Raw genomic sequence first — 14,775 nt, 5'->3', positions numbered from 1 at the left:
GAGATCTGAGGTTAGAACACGTCCAGATCATCTCACCAGGGCCAGTGTGTGTGTGTTTGTGTGTGTGTGTGTGTATTTGTGACTTAGTGAGGATTGCTTTTCGCTACATTGAGAACAGTGTCTGGTTCCAGCAGACGGCGGTCTGGAGGACAACATAAATACAGCTGCATCTAAACTAACTGGAACTCCCCCGTCCTTAATGATACGGTTTGTTGGTTGGAACAAACTCAGCTAAGTGTGAGAATCAGGTGACCTGAGGAATCTTATATATAAGGCCATATTGTGGAGGAAACACATCTTCTCTTGCCAGTAGATCTGTTGGAGTGGAGGACGCTCCTGATCCCTGGATTTGACAGGACTGTGTTTGTGATTCTGTAAAGCACGATCATTAACAAATTAGCTTTCATTCACTTATCACTCCACTTCACACTAGCTTTGGCATGGAGAAGTTTTGGACAGCGATGAAAGGAAAAATTGCCATATTTATCACACATTTGTGTCTCCTAACTCCATCTGTCCTGATCTGAAATGAAATAAAAATAAAATCCTGTCAGCTCAACTGCAAGACGCCCGACAGCATCGGTTTCTGGTTGGTCTCCTCTGTGCTTCGGCTACAATAACGTCAGCAGCCGCTTCCATCAAACATCTAGTGGTGTGGATGATCCATAATCAGTCTCGGCTCCAGATCTTCTCCACATTACCCTCACGTCTGACCTCTGTTTTTGAGTCAGCACTGAGTCCATGTGTTTTAAAGGTGAGTCAGTTTCACAACTTTGGAGCAACTCACTAGGGTTGGATTGCTGTCTTTCTTTACCAAGTCATAAAACAAGACAGAAGCTGACAACTGGGAACCAGAAAAAGTGTCGACACCTTTTGCTTCTATGCTTTGAACCACAATGCATCACTGCTGCCACGAACAATACATGCGAGGCTCCACAAACCCGCAGCCACACATCCATCTGTCAGACACCAGCTTCACAAAACACATCCATTATGACAGCGTGTCTACGTGCTTCTGCCTGCTGTGATTTAATATGCAGCTATTAGCATCATGCTAGCATCAAAGCAGTGGCTGGGAGGATGCTGAGCCTCAGGATGCCTCAGAAGATCGTCACGTTTGTCTGATTCAACTTATTTGAAGATGAAGACGGGGCGACGGGAGAGTTTTTATCTATTTGTACATATAGAAATAGTTCACAATGAGCTACTTTATTTTCATTCTCCAGACGTGTTTTCCTGTTTTGCGTCGTGTTGCAGTCATCTTTATGTCGTCTGTATTTGCTGTTGTGATGATTTTTCTGCCGCGCTCTCCTCACTGATGGATTTTTCCTGTGGAGGTGGACTGCAGGAAAATAAATCATCAAAAGCTCCAGAGGTTCTGCTTTGTTTGGGGAGTGAAAGACATGAGCGGAGAGGTCTCACCGTCTATAAAATATTGATAATTAGTTTTTCAAGAAACAATATTTTCTGTCTCGTCTTTCTTTCTTTTTTATCTTTTGCGTGAAGTGAAAATCATTTCCCATCACAGAAACGGTTGCTGGTGAAGCTGGACAGATGTTTTATGAAGAACAGGCCTGAGGAGCTCAAACCATCGACACCATCTATTCTAACCCGAAACCCTTCAAACGCCCCCATAATAACATCACATCATCATACATTAATACAGAGGACGGCCCGTCTCTGTTCAGCTGCGCTTCGCTTACATCAGGGGGACGTGACCCGATGAAGATGATGATGTTAATGAAGAGGCTCTGATTACCAATGAGCTGCTGTTGCCGGAAGGAGGTCAGGGATGAAGACTTCAGTGGGTCCTGATCTGACGGGGGGGCTGACAATGGGCCAGTGCTGACTCAGCACAGTGCGTGTAATAGTTATAGCCAGGGGACCGAAGGATGGCTGGATGTGAAGAATGAATGAAAAAAGAGCTTCAAAAAGGCACAATGTGCAACTGAAAGCCATACCTGATGTGTTGCCAAGGAAACCCATAAAGTTTAGCTGTAACTACTCCATTCCATCCTCATATTCCTGCTATTGTCTGATAACATGTTAGCATTAACTAATGACATCGCTGGGGTGAAATAGAGGAAACCGGTGCAATTTAGTTTAAGCTACAGATCAACACAGACGATGACGAAGAGGAAACATCTGGGGGCTAAAACCAAAGACATCAGACATGCAGATCTTAAGTGGAGGGGGTGAAACACAACCAAACAATACATAATGCATCACACCTTCCTGCTGCTGCTTCAACATCTGAACTTTGCTGAAGATGATTTCATACTTGAGACGCGGTTCTTGAATCCCTGCTCTGACACCGATCAGAGGAACATCGTGCGTTTCATTCTGACACCTCCGCCCAGTCGCTTTTTTCCTTCATGTTTGTTCATATTTGCCTTGTTTACGCCTCATAAAGTGTCTATGTGTGGAGGAGAACATTAATCAAAGGCTTCTGCCAAAGTGGGGCTGAAGCATGCGCTGACATGTCTCTGTTTGGACTGAAATAGGACGCACATCACACTGGTCACACTCCCCCAGCCAAACTTTCAAATTACATTAAGTCACTTAAGGCAGGAAATTGAATCTGCGGCGCGCACACAGGGAGCTCACAGATACAGTAATTTAATGTGCTTCCTTCAGAGAACTCATATGGCCTCGATGCACACTGCTGCTTCTTTTCTGTTTCATTTACACCACCGTTATCTTTATTGGAAGCTGCTGCCTTATATAATATTTACATGTGTATTCTCCCAGGCTACAATGTACAGAGGAGTTTCATTAAATTCTATTAATTTAAAGCACAAAAGAAACAGAATTATGAACTTTCTCTAGGTTTATTTGCAGGTAGACACCTACTTGTGTCGGATTTCACGTCCGCCAGGAAGAGAAAACGCTCAATTTACCCACTTTGTGTGATACATGTGTTTGGGCGGAAATCAAGTTGTTTAGTCCGATAATAGTTGTTATCACATTGTTTTCTCTGAAACGTGTACTTTAAGCAATCTAAAACTGTCAAAATAATGAAAATATTTCATCTGTGTTCATTCAAAAATGTCTTTTTTAGCTACGTTTCAATCTCTACAGTAAGAGTAGTTGTGATTGACCTGTTTGGTGTGTTTGTGTGATTGCAGTTGAATCAGTGCCTGTGGTTAGTATGTGTATGATTGCTGTTGGTGTGTGTCTGATTGTGCTGAATGTTATTACTTTACTGGTGTTCATATTATTACTGTGTAGAAACTGGAAAGACAGCATGCAGAAGAAGATGCAGAAGAAGAAAAAAAGAAGAATATGGAAAAGAGGAAGAAAAGAGGACAGATCGTGTTTCTGTCACAGCCTCAACATGGAGAACATTGATTTCATTAAAGAACAATCATCTAAATTGATCTATAAATTTTTGCAGCCGTCTATGTAGAATCTGACTGGGAGCTCCTTCCACTCCACAGATCGATCGCTGGGCTGGTGATCGATCAGGTTAGGGAGATATCTTATGTAGATAATAATTTTTTATAATCTGTCTTGCCTGGTTCAATAAAGGTTAAGAAATAGAAACAAATAAATAATTTATGAAAAGAACGCAGAGCAAAAGATCACAGGGTTAAGAATAGATGAGCAGCAGATCAATGACGGAGGAGACGACTCTAAATTTAGCTTCTGTTGGGACGAGGAAACCGTATCTTAATCAATGTGATACATGATATATTTGTAAAACGATCAATAGTCAGAAAGGCATAAAAACCAAACAGACAGGAATTATCTCTTACAAGCCTTTTATACTGACAGAAACGTAAACATACCACCGGCAGGCTGAGAATTATTACACCCCTGAACTCAGTAAGCAGCCGCCGTTTGAGACTCAGTATCCCACATCCACGATCGGGGCTTTGACCCCCACACCCAGGCTGAACCTCTGATTGGACCGTTTACAGACAGCCACCAGAGTTTCCTCCAGATCCAGATGGCTGTCGACAAACATTTGTTTTTGTCGCTTTCTGTCACAAATGAATTTCTTTGTCCACTTGTACTTGTGGCTCTGAAAAGAACTAAACAGAATTGAACCTAGTCTGGGCTTGATGGGTTTTTGGTGATAAATAAAATACTCTCTTCTCTCACATGAAGGAGCCGCGTGTCTGCAGAACTCAATATTCCACTTTGAGTGGCATACTTGATGAATTGTGCAGCTGAAGGTAATATTTTGTCACTACTTTATGTCTGGTCTGTGACCCTGGGAGGACGTCTATACTTCAGCGCTGGAGCACGATGACACAGATAATACATCAGCACACAGAACTCCAGAGCTGCCGCGGGATCAAAAGATTTAAAACTCTTCAGGGATTTAAACAGTCCTGTGTGTGTGAATGGATTTCTTTGACCCTAAGGTCATGGAAAAAGCCCATGAGAATGAAAAACATCAAAAACCTTCTGTTGAAGGGAAAACAAAAAAAATCACAGATGTGACACGTTACTCGGTTGGTGCAAGGCTCTTACTGAACTGACATCGAACGCCGCTTCAAATCATTTACGTACTGGGTTCTATATCGTCAAGATCACAATGGTTTCATCTGCAGCCGCCTATCCGCCCTGCGCGGCACGCTTCTGCTGGAGCCGATCACAGCCGGCTACGGGCAAAAGGAGGGATGCACCCCAGATAGGAGGGAGAAATATACTTTAATCATCCCACTGGGGAAATCATTTTTCCTAATCACAAGACTATTTTCATGCACACACACACACACACACACACACATTATACACATATATATATAACGCTGACAAAAAGCGTGTTAACAAAGTTAATGTCTTAACTTGTGTTTGATGCTATTTTTCTTTATTCTCTTGGACAGTTTGATCCTTGATTGATGGAGTTCTGTGGGTTTCATAACCTGACAAATTAAAATAATTTATGTTATAACTGAGAGAAAAACCAACATACTCTTTGTGTGCAAATGTAATGTTTAGAACTTGAATAAGTAAAAAAAATATTCAGAATAATTTAACATGATAATTTAACATTATTGAGCCCTTATAGCCATTTTAAGCTACTTATAAAGGGGACAGTGCCTTGCTGCAGGGCACCTCTGCATTTCTGATTGAAAAAAAACAAAACATAAATACTTATAACCCCAAAAATATGAAAAATAAAAAAATGCTGGTATAAAAATCTGAGATGGGCAACATTTACTCAGTGAGCAGAAGCAGACTTTCTAACTGATCAATTTATTGATTGTCTGCAAAAAATAGACAGACAGCACACTATTTTACTGACAGATGATTTGATTGTGTTCCTCTTGTAATAAAAACAATCTGGTATTTCAGGTTTAAAATCAATTTAAAATGTCTCACATCCTTTCATCTTAAGTTAAACGATGTTAGCCAATCAGAGACTGCAGCTGGAAGCTGAGGGTAGTGGTCATGTGACTGAAATCGGCGCCATCGGTTCAGCAGGAGCTGCTGTCTGAAAGCCAGAGAAGCAGTCGGTGCTCATTAAGGTAATTGATGAGCGAGACAACATTTCCATTCTCTCATCAGGGCGGCTGGCAGGACGGCCAGAGGACAACTTTCATTTTGGTGTGAGAATCAACAGGAAACTAAAAGAGACGGGTCACCTTCAACCCCCCCCGTGCCAATTACAGTTCATTAAGGGAAGCTCCACTTCAATGTGAAAATTAAAGGTGGCACCGGCTCGGTGCGGGTCCACGGACCACATATTGATCCTGACTGAGGACACATGACACCCAAAATAACATCAGGTGAGTAAATAAATAAATAAACGGGGATAAAAACATCTGCCGCTTCCTGGTTTTAGATCCTAATGTCTAATCAATAAGATGTCTGCGTGGTTGTAAACAGATATGTATGCCAGAGCTGAATGGATGCAGCAGGGTTCCATTTCATTTAGCACTGAGCCAGATCTCCATCCTGGTGAACACCTTCGTCCTGACGGGTTCGCTCACGGTGAACAACCCAGAGCTGAATCGGATCCAGCGATCCCGACTAACTGAACACGACGGAACCAGATGTTGTGGTTCAGGAATCATCTGTTCTCTACAAACCGGAGATCGGATGATCATTCGGACGAAATGCATGGAGACGGGACCTATCCTTGGATTCTTGCAACAGATCTGACATATTTTTGGTTTTCTTTATAATTCTGTATGTGTGTGTAGATGCCAGATGGGTGTGTGTTCAGAAAATGGTTAGAGACCAGCTCCTTCCTGTGGTGGGACTGACCTGAGGGCTGATGGAGGACATTATGGCTGAGGTCCTGCAGGTGGACCAGCAGCAGTAGAGATCCGGCTCCCAGCAGCATCAGGGAGCACAGGGAGCAGTAGAGGGAGCAGGGTGGCTTCATGACCACAGAGAGGAACTACAGTCCACCAGGCTGATCCCAGACCAGCCACGAACCCACAGACTGAGAGGGAGGAGAAGAAAGTACAGATCAAAAAACACGTCTGATCTCTAGAGGAGGGTCTGTCTTTACTGAGACATTATTTATCTACATTATTTATTATTATATATCTGGGTGCATCAGTCATTCTAAAGGTAAAGGAATGGCTCTGTAAAAACTGTGTTTCTTGAGTATTACATCTGAAACTACATTTCTGCTGCTACACCGACAGTAAAGTACTGGACAAGACACAGTTAGGTAAAAAAAGTCTCTAGATGTGGGCTTGAAACACTTGATTTAATAATAAAAAAAATAATAACCACATGTCTTGTTTGTCCAGCAATCCAAAACCCAAAGACATTCCATGCGTGTGGCGTAAACACAAGATGCTGAAGCAGCTCCTGTCAGTTTGATTCATCTCTCTTCAAGCTGTAAATCACAGTAATTTAGCTTTTATTCTGAGGATTCACAAACAGCTGCTGTGAACTGTTCATTTGTTTCATAGGATATAAAGATGACAAACAGAAGAGGTTTAGAGCTTCTCTCTATCACTCAGCTAAATGATCTCACAGCTGCTGCCATTTATATTTATTTTCTCAGAGGATGATTGATTATAAATTTTTTTTTTTTTTCTCTCAAGAGCTGCTGTTCGATGTGTTTATGAGCCAACATCGAATTTCTTACCCCATTCAGTTGTGCAACCGAAGAAGAAAAGCTGAGCTGCATTAAACCTGTGATAATCAGAGTCAGCACATGTCCCACACAGGCCTCCATAGAAAAGAGAGAACTGCGTTTAACTCTTTGAAGGTCACCCATCCAGTTCCCCCACACAGACCACCAGACTGTCATGTGTTGTTTACTGTAAATGTTGTGTACAGGTTGCTCATCTTGTTTACCCTGGTCTCCGAAGGCAGCAGTTCCACCTTCATCATCATCATCATCATCATCATCCTCCTTTCAGACTAACGCTACAGAACATTCAGAGCTCAATATGAGAGAAATGATCCAAACTTGCAACAAGACTCCACAAAACCACACCCTGCCTCATCCAGGATGAAGACACGAGGTCTTCGTCAGCATCACGCCGTCCCCCTGAGACGTCAGCGCTTCACTGAGGCCACGGTTTGCTCAGACTGAGCTGCTTTCACAACCGATTGCAGATCAAACGGACGTTCGTGTTTGTGCAACATTCAATCAGATTAGTATTGATTTGACATTACGATCACATGACACACACACACACTTCTGTTATTTCACAATGCCAGGTTTGTTAAATCCACCTCCTCTGAACCAATCCTGAGGATCTCGGGACGAGACGGACCAATCAGCTGAGCTGAAACCTCTGCTAGCATGGAGACATTTCAAGGTCAAACCTGCAGCCATCTAATGAATCTACCACACGTAGCTTAGCCTAGCCTAGCCGTGGAGGTCAAGCTCCGCCCTCCTCATATGAGTGGCATGAGATGAGAGCTGAAGGACTGATTGTGATGTTGTCTCTAAACACCAGTTTGTGTTTCCGTGCTCTTTGTCCTGCTGACGGCACACTTCCTGCTCCCATGAGGCCGTGCAGGAACATCAGTTTCTCTGGAGTAAACTCAAACAGCTTCCCTCAGCATGTATGACTCTACAGAAGCTATGCGCGTACAGCACACACACACACACACACACACACACACACACACACACACACACACACACACACACACAGCGGGCTGAGCTGATATTAATTTGTGCAGCAGCTCGGAGGATTGATGATCTGATGCTCTGACTTTAGCGGGGAGAGACGCTCATTAGAAGGTGATGAAACACGAAGCAGCTCAGCCACAAACATCAGACTAAAAAGAACAAATCCAGCCTCCACAAAAAGCTCCTGTTTGCTCTGACGCAAACGTGAAAACAATTTGAACCAAAAACCTAAAATCGTGATTTCAGATCTTTGCAGTTGATGCTTATTTCTACCCTCAAAATATCAGACAGAATCCGGCGAACATGGCAAAGGGAGAGAGTGTGTCGAGCATAAGGAGGAGGTGTCATAAGAGAAGAGAGTCTAAAGATTTTAACCACATTTCTACAGCATTTTGTCACAAAGGCAAGCATTTCTAAAAGGCAGAGTTCACACCGGGTGATAGCAGATCCAGTAAATGATCACCTTGGAAGAGGACTGGACGGTTAAAAACATCCCACTGTAAAGCAATCAGACTTTTTTTGTGATTTTGTGCTCCTGACCCGTCAGGAGGACGACTCATCATCACATTGTTAAAGGTCAAACTTGAAAAACCAAACCTCCATAAAGTCCGTCCAGATATTCCACGTCAACATCATCATCATCATCATCATCATCATCGCCCACATTTGTCTGATCAGACTGATGAAAGGATGGCGCTCAGTAGAGCGTCTCCTGTCTGTCTGGCTCTGCTATAGAGCTGCCAAATTAATTCATCCCCTACAAAAAAATTTCACATTCTGAGCAAACAAATCCCATCATTATCAGGACGACGCTCCACACAAACATAGGATGTGACTTTAAAAGGGTGATTTACGTCACAATAAACCCCAAGGAGGTAATAAAGATGTCCTGGGTCTGCTTCTATCTGCAGGTTTACATCACGGACGAGGTGAAACGTCACATGGATCAGCTCCAAAGCATGAAAACCTTCCGCCAAAATGAGTTCTGAGTGATACTGCTGAGAAATAAACCAACCAGCAGGTTGAAAACGGTCATGTTACACCTGGTGTGTGATTCTGGTCCACATCAGAAGTTATTCTAGGAAAAACTATTTCACCCCTGGTTGTTTTATGAAGGAACTTTAGTCAAAAAGCATCAAATTGGAGTCCTAACTGTCAAACAACAAAACAACAATACGGTAAAACCATAAAGACCACCCAAAGGAACTGGTTTCTCTACTGGTACCCTAGAAGATCAGGACCTCATGAGGTCCAGCGGGTCAGACAGACTCTGGCCCCTGACCCGACAGCTGAGACGGTTAGACTGAAGAGTCCATTCACACCTCCCTGATCAATGCTAATTGATTAGTTCAGCACAGACACAACAGTTTGGCACACTCCATCAACACTGCTTAGGGTTAGTGTGTGATGTCACATGACCTGGTAGAGAATTGAATGCTAATGAAACGCTTTTCTTATTTAAAAAAAAAAAAGTTAGCATAGAGTCCACATATATATATATATATACACACAGTATTGATGATGTCATTAACTTATGTTATAAAATAATCCCTGATTTGGTTCATTGTACTGATTTCTGAACAAAGCTGACACACCTGATGTGTTAAAGGCTGTTTATTCTGTTGTGTCTAGTATTTAAGTGTGGTTTTTTTGACCTCTAGATGACCTCTGAGAGCAGGACACAGGGTCCTGGGATGAATGAGGTGTTTGTGTTTTTGCCTGAACTCAACATGGATGTTTGGTAAAAGAGATCCAGATCCTCCTCTATGTTGAATCAGGTTTTACTACAACTTCTTCCTGTCAGGTGATGACAGAAGGAAGTTTATCAGAAACCTGCTGATAAACTGAATCTTCTTAAAATGCTCAGGTTTGGGTGGCGTTGGCGTTGGCGTTGGCGTTGAGATGGGCTGTCTGAATGCTCTCTGGTGATTGTTTGAAGAGCGTCTGTCCTCAGACTGAACCCAGACTCCCATCTGCCTGGCGACGGTTTGTGAATAGATTGAATCATGAGTGTTGGAAAGGAAAATGCAGCGGAAGTTCAGAACTCCTTGCCAATCTTTAACAGTCATTTTCCTGTATTGTGAAACTTTTTTGGATGCTCTGATCTGGGAGACATCTCCCTCTATATCTAACTCCATATTTTTCTATCTATGTGTCAATCAATGTATCGATCGATAGATAAATAAGTTTCACAGCTGAAACCTTAGCTAAAAACACTAGCATGAACCCATACGAGGAAGGTGCACACCTTCATGTACGGATGGAGTCATTCTCTGTCTTTGCAAGACACTTGTTTGAGCTAAGCTGCATGTTCTGATAAGCAATAAAGCGTTATGATGTAAAAAGGGATAATTAGTTATATTAGCTCCAAACATTTAGATTTAGAGGTCAAGACGGGGCCGAGAGCGATTCGTCCTTCTGACGGCTCCACTCTGGGGGGAAACAGTGTCCGGGGAGAACGAACACGAGCTCAGGGACAAAAACGTCTCCATATGTCAGGGAAATTAGGGCGATGTCAGTAACAAAACAAAAAAAAGAAAAAGAAAAATGAAAAACTGATTTCCTTTGCAGCTGCATATATACATCTTATTACATAGCATGTTTTCCATAAGTGTGTGTCTTGTTAGTGCGCTTCAAGATCATTTCGTATAGCAGTGAACTAATTAAAAGAATAACATTCTGCTTGGAGGATTTTTCAAAAAGCAGTCTGGAGTTTCCACATCAGTTGGTTTTAATTTGTTGCCTGGAATGAGAGTAATTTACATCAGCTTTTAAATTAGCTTTCACTTGGTGCTAACATCTTCCCTTGTTCACATGAAGTCAAACACCGGCGCTCAGCGAGGTCTGAAACCCGCAGAAAACAGATTTTAATCCATTTCCTGGTTCTGTCGGGTTTCCAGCTCCAAGCATTGGTTCCTACCGACGATGGACATCAGCGAGATTCTTGTTAATCTGTTTAAACTGTGGAATAATAAGTTTTTTTCAGACACTTTTGGAGGTTAAAGTTTTCACTTGAAAGATTTGCTTTTTGATTTTGATTTTTTTAATACGGGCTGAAACACCTCATCTGAATTCTTCTGTAAATCCTGCTGGATGATTATAATGGATAGAAATATAAAAGTACCATAAACATAATCAAGAATATAATCTGTAAATCCCAGTTTATAAACCACCTCCTCCACCACAACTAGGCCTGTAGGCTCTCCGACGTGAGCTAAACAGATTAATCCCTTTCATTCCCCGATGAGTCCATAATCTTATGGGATAACATATACAGAAGAACTATTGCTTATTATTAAAAACCACATCCGAAGCATGGCTCCATGATCAATTTGTTGGTCCTCCTTTAAATATCATATTTTTATGTGCACTTTTGAACATCTCCTTTAGGCAGTTTTCCCAACAAACAAAGGTCTGCACATGAACCATCCTCTACGGTCCCAGACGATGAAAATGTTATTTTAGGTTTCTGAAGTAACAGTTCTGGCTCCTTTTGTTCGCTGTTCACACCAAAGATGTCAAAACATACATGTCTGAACTAAAAATAGACACACAAGCGCTGAAGGAAAGCAGCCATCTGAATCAAATTATATGGACGGCGTGTGGAAATTTACAGAAATCAAGAATCACTATCGAGATTAAACAACAAAAACTGGTCATAACAGTTCAGAGACAAACCATCAGCGACATCAGAGAGGTCAGACTGGTAAACATTTAGAGTTTATCACTGGAGACGTCATCTCACCCTAACGCCAGTTTTATGTTCTCATTAAACACAGCACATGTTGGCGTGGTGCTAAAGCTAACTAGCATTATCCAGACATGACTTATCAATGCAAGAACACTGATGACAAGGATCAGTGTTGAGCTGACATGAGATAAATACTGTTTTTGCAACACGTTGGGTCTTTCCCCTGATTCCAGATCAGCACCAGTCGGACCAGTTGAGCCAATGAAGGCTCCACAGCTGACAGGAGAAAGAAAGATAGTCAAAATATTGACATGGACCAATATGAATTCACTCAGTGCTACCAGTGGTTTCTTCTTTCAGGGCCTTGATGATGCGGCTGGAGGAGGTGGTGTTACTTTGATGGATGTGGTGCCACTTCTGTTAGTCCGCAGGTTATGAGATGATGCAGCAGACCAGGCTGCGCACACACATATTGATCCCCCAGTCACTTCTCCATCTGTCATGTTAATCCACCGCCGCGGGACTCAGCTGTACCAGCGGCATGTGATCAAAGTGGGCGTCGCCCGTCTGCGACTCAGACAGGTCACAAGGTCGACGGGATCTGAGAGCTGAAAGCTGATCATCCGGCGGACCAGACACTAGGGCGCTTTGGTTATTACTCCGAAAATATTTAAAGAACAAAAATAATCCACAACAATTTCTATTTTATTATTTCTGCCAATCTTTAGCAAGAATTTCAGTTTTGAATTAAAAGCAATTTTGCTTTTGAATTGATGTATTACTGTATGGTTTTGTTGTGCTTCAAATGCCCAACATATTTTTTTCCAGTAAATGTACAGTTGAGAGTTTGAGTAAAACAAATAGAATATGGTGATTTAAAAAACATGGAATTATTATTTTTATTTTATTATTAAGAATGTATTTAATTGAAAATTACCCAAAAACAACATTTTCAACATTTCAGATGTCGAAAAGCACACATTTCATTGCTTTTTGAAAATGATTTTCCAATTTGATGACAGAAACACGTTTCTAAAAGGCGACAAAAGACTAGAAAATTTGCAGGAAACTCCTGGTGGAACATCTCAGCTTTAGTGAAGTTACCTGGGTGACGTGATCGGGTGTAAAATGAGGGTCCAGGATCTTCCAGAAAGAGGGTTCCCCCGTCTGTGAAGGACTGCACTGGAGACAACAGAACAAACCACATTGTGCGTAATGAAAGAGTGCACAGATAAAGTTACACATAAAGTTACATTTGCAAATCATTAACAGTTTTTATTTACATTCTACACATCGTTCTTGGAAACATGGTTCTCAGAAACAGTTGTGTGGAGGTTGATGACGCGTTATATCCACGATTTCATCATCATGATCCCTGATGACACATTAACCACTCTGTTTTCATGGAACATTTGTTAGGTTGGAACATTTGTTTGCATTGAGGTGTAATTTAAAGGCGCTGCTGCGTCTTGGCAGAGGCATGGCCATTCTTATCTTCTGGAAACACCTTCAATCACTTTGGCTTGGGATTTAATATTCCTGCAGAAGTTATCCGCAGTAGAATAGTCTTGGTTTCTAAATGGAGAAAACTTGTCTAATGGTTCAGCACACCTCCGTGGTTCAGGTGATGAAGTGTGAGGATATTTAAAAATGGGTTTTTTTATTGAAATACTGAATTTAAACATCTGAAAAATTGTTGGATTTAAATAAAACAAGAAATATTCTCAGTTAACAGCTGCATTAAAATAGGATATACTGTATATTACCTGTAATTTCAGGAATAAATATCAGTCACTGCTGATGCGTTTCAGATTGACAATGTTAAATTGTTAAATTAACACGACATTCGTATGAAAAGTGTGAAACTGGATTTGAGAAAGTGTTCAAGTATTGAAATTCTTCAACCGATTCACTGACTGCCAACCAAAGAGAACAAAGCAGTCTAGAAAACATAAAGGAATAAATGATGCTGACAGACTCTTACTGGGTCTTAGACATGAGCATTTGATGTTTTTCTGGATCCTGTCAAAGAGTCATCTTCTGCTCTTCTTTTACGATTTTTTTCATTCTAAACACCAAACGTTCATCAATTACAAGAAAATAACTGATAAATAATCACTGCTCATGTACAGCCTGGAGTTGCGTTACAAATCCAGCCTGTTTAAGAGACATTCTGCATTTCCTTCACATTATACTGAAACCTCAGTGCAGAACCTTGATTTTGAGTGCTTTTGTTCCCTCACATGCTGAATCATCACAAGAAGGCCAAAGATTCACAGGTAGAGAGGAAAAATGGCTCTGAGCTGTTTTCACAGCAGAATCATTCCAGGCATCTTTCTCTGCCTCGTCTTCCTCCTTAGATCAGTCATCACACTACATGTTAATCATACTTTACACTGAATAAAACCCTTATCAAAATAAGCAAATCAAACAACCTGTTTTATTATTTGATTAAATAATGAACACGCATGATTTATTATTTGATATTTAAAGTAATTTAATAGTTGTTTTACTTTTTGCATGGATAGTTTTCTGTGTGAACAAATCTATTTTGTACAAATAAATATATAAAATGTTTGGAGATGATTTCCTGATTGCTTCAGTTTAACGCCGGTGGCGCCGGCAGATCCAGATTTAGATCAAAGTTTTTGTTTAATCTCTGTTTCCTCAATCCAAAAAAAAAAAGAAGAAAAAAAAAGAAGAAGCTCTCTACAAAAATTATTTAAATCTCTTCATAACTTTTCATGTATTTCCCAAACTAACTAACAGGAAGTCAAACGGTGATAAAAAAAAAATACACTGCAGTCTCTTTTCCAATAAGTTTCTCACTGGTAGTATAAGCAGTAAGAACACAAAGCGTGAACATTTTAAAACAAAGATACGTCCACATGCATATATCCTCGTGCTGTGAGGGCGAAACTGCTGTGTGTGTGTGTGTGTGGCTGGTGTCCATTAACATAACACTAAATGATGCATGTTGCTCCCTGGAGTCTTGTTTCTTTGAGATGATAGGAAG

At 41.2% G+C, this 14,775-nt stretch overlaps 1 protein-coding gene across 2 annotated transcripts in view; it reads right to left on the bottom strand.

Annotated features, from left to right (window-relative positions):
- Positions 1 to 14,775, bottom strand: part of LOC137594148 (carbohydrate sulfotransferase 8-like) — a 28,727-nt gene that overhangs the window by 12,089 nt on the left and 1,863 nt on the right. The window contains exons 2-3 of one of the 2 annotated variants that reach the window (XM_068313434.1): positions 12,864 to 12,941; positions 6,226 to 6,406 (exon numbers count right to left, since the gene is read on the bottom strand). In XM_068313434.1, the coding sequence (XP_068169535.1) occupies positions 6,226 to 6,346 (121 nt within the window). In that variant the 5' untranslated portion in view covers positions 6,347 to 6,406; positions 12,864 to 12,941. Of the gene's footprint in view, positions 1 to 6,225; positions 6,407 to 12,863; positions 12,942 to 14,775 lie in introns of those variants that run through there. The other variant, XM_068313435.1, reaches the window with a different exon arrangement.

Source organism: Antennarius striatus, chromosome 4, assembly GCF_040054535.1.
Source record: "Antennarius striatus isolate MH-2024 chromosome 4, ASM4005453v1, whole genome shotgun sequence".
NCBI lineage: Eukaryota > Metazoa > Chordata > Actinopteri > Lophiiformes > Antennariidae > Antennarius > Antennarius striatus.
The sequence above is the reverse complement of the archived record's forward strand: the minus strand, read 5'-3'. Positions and strand labels throughout refer to the sequence as shown.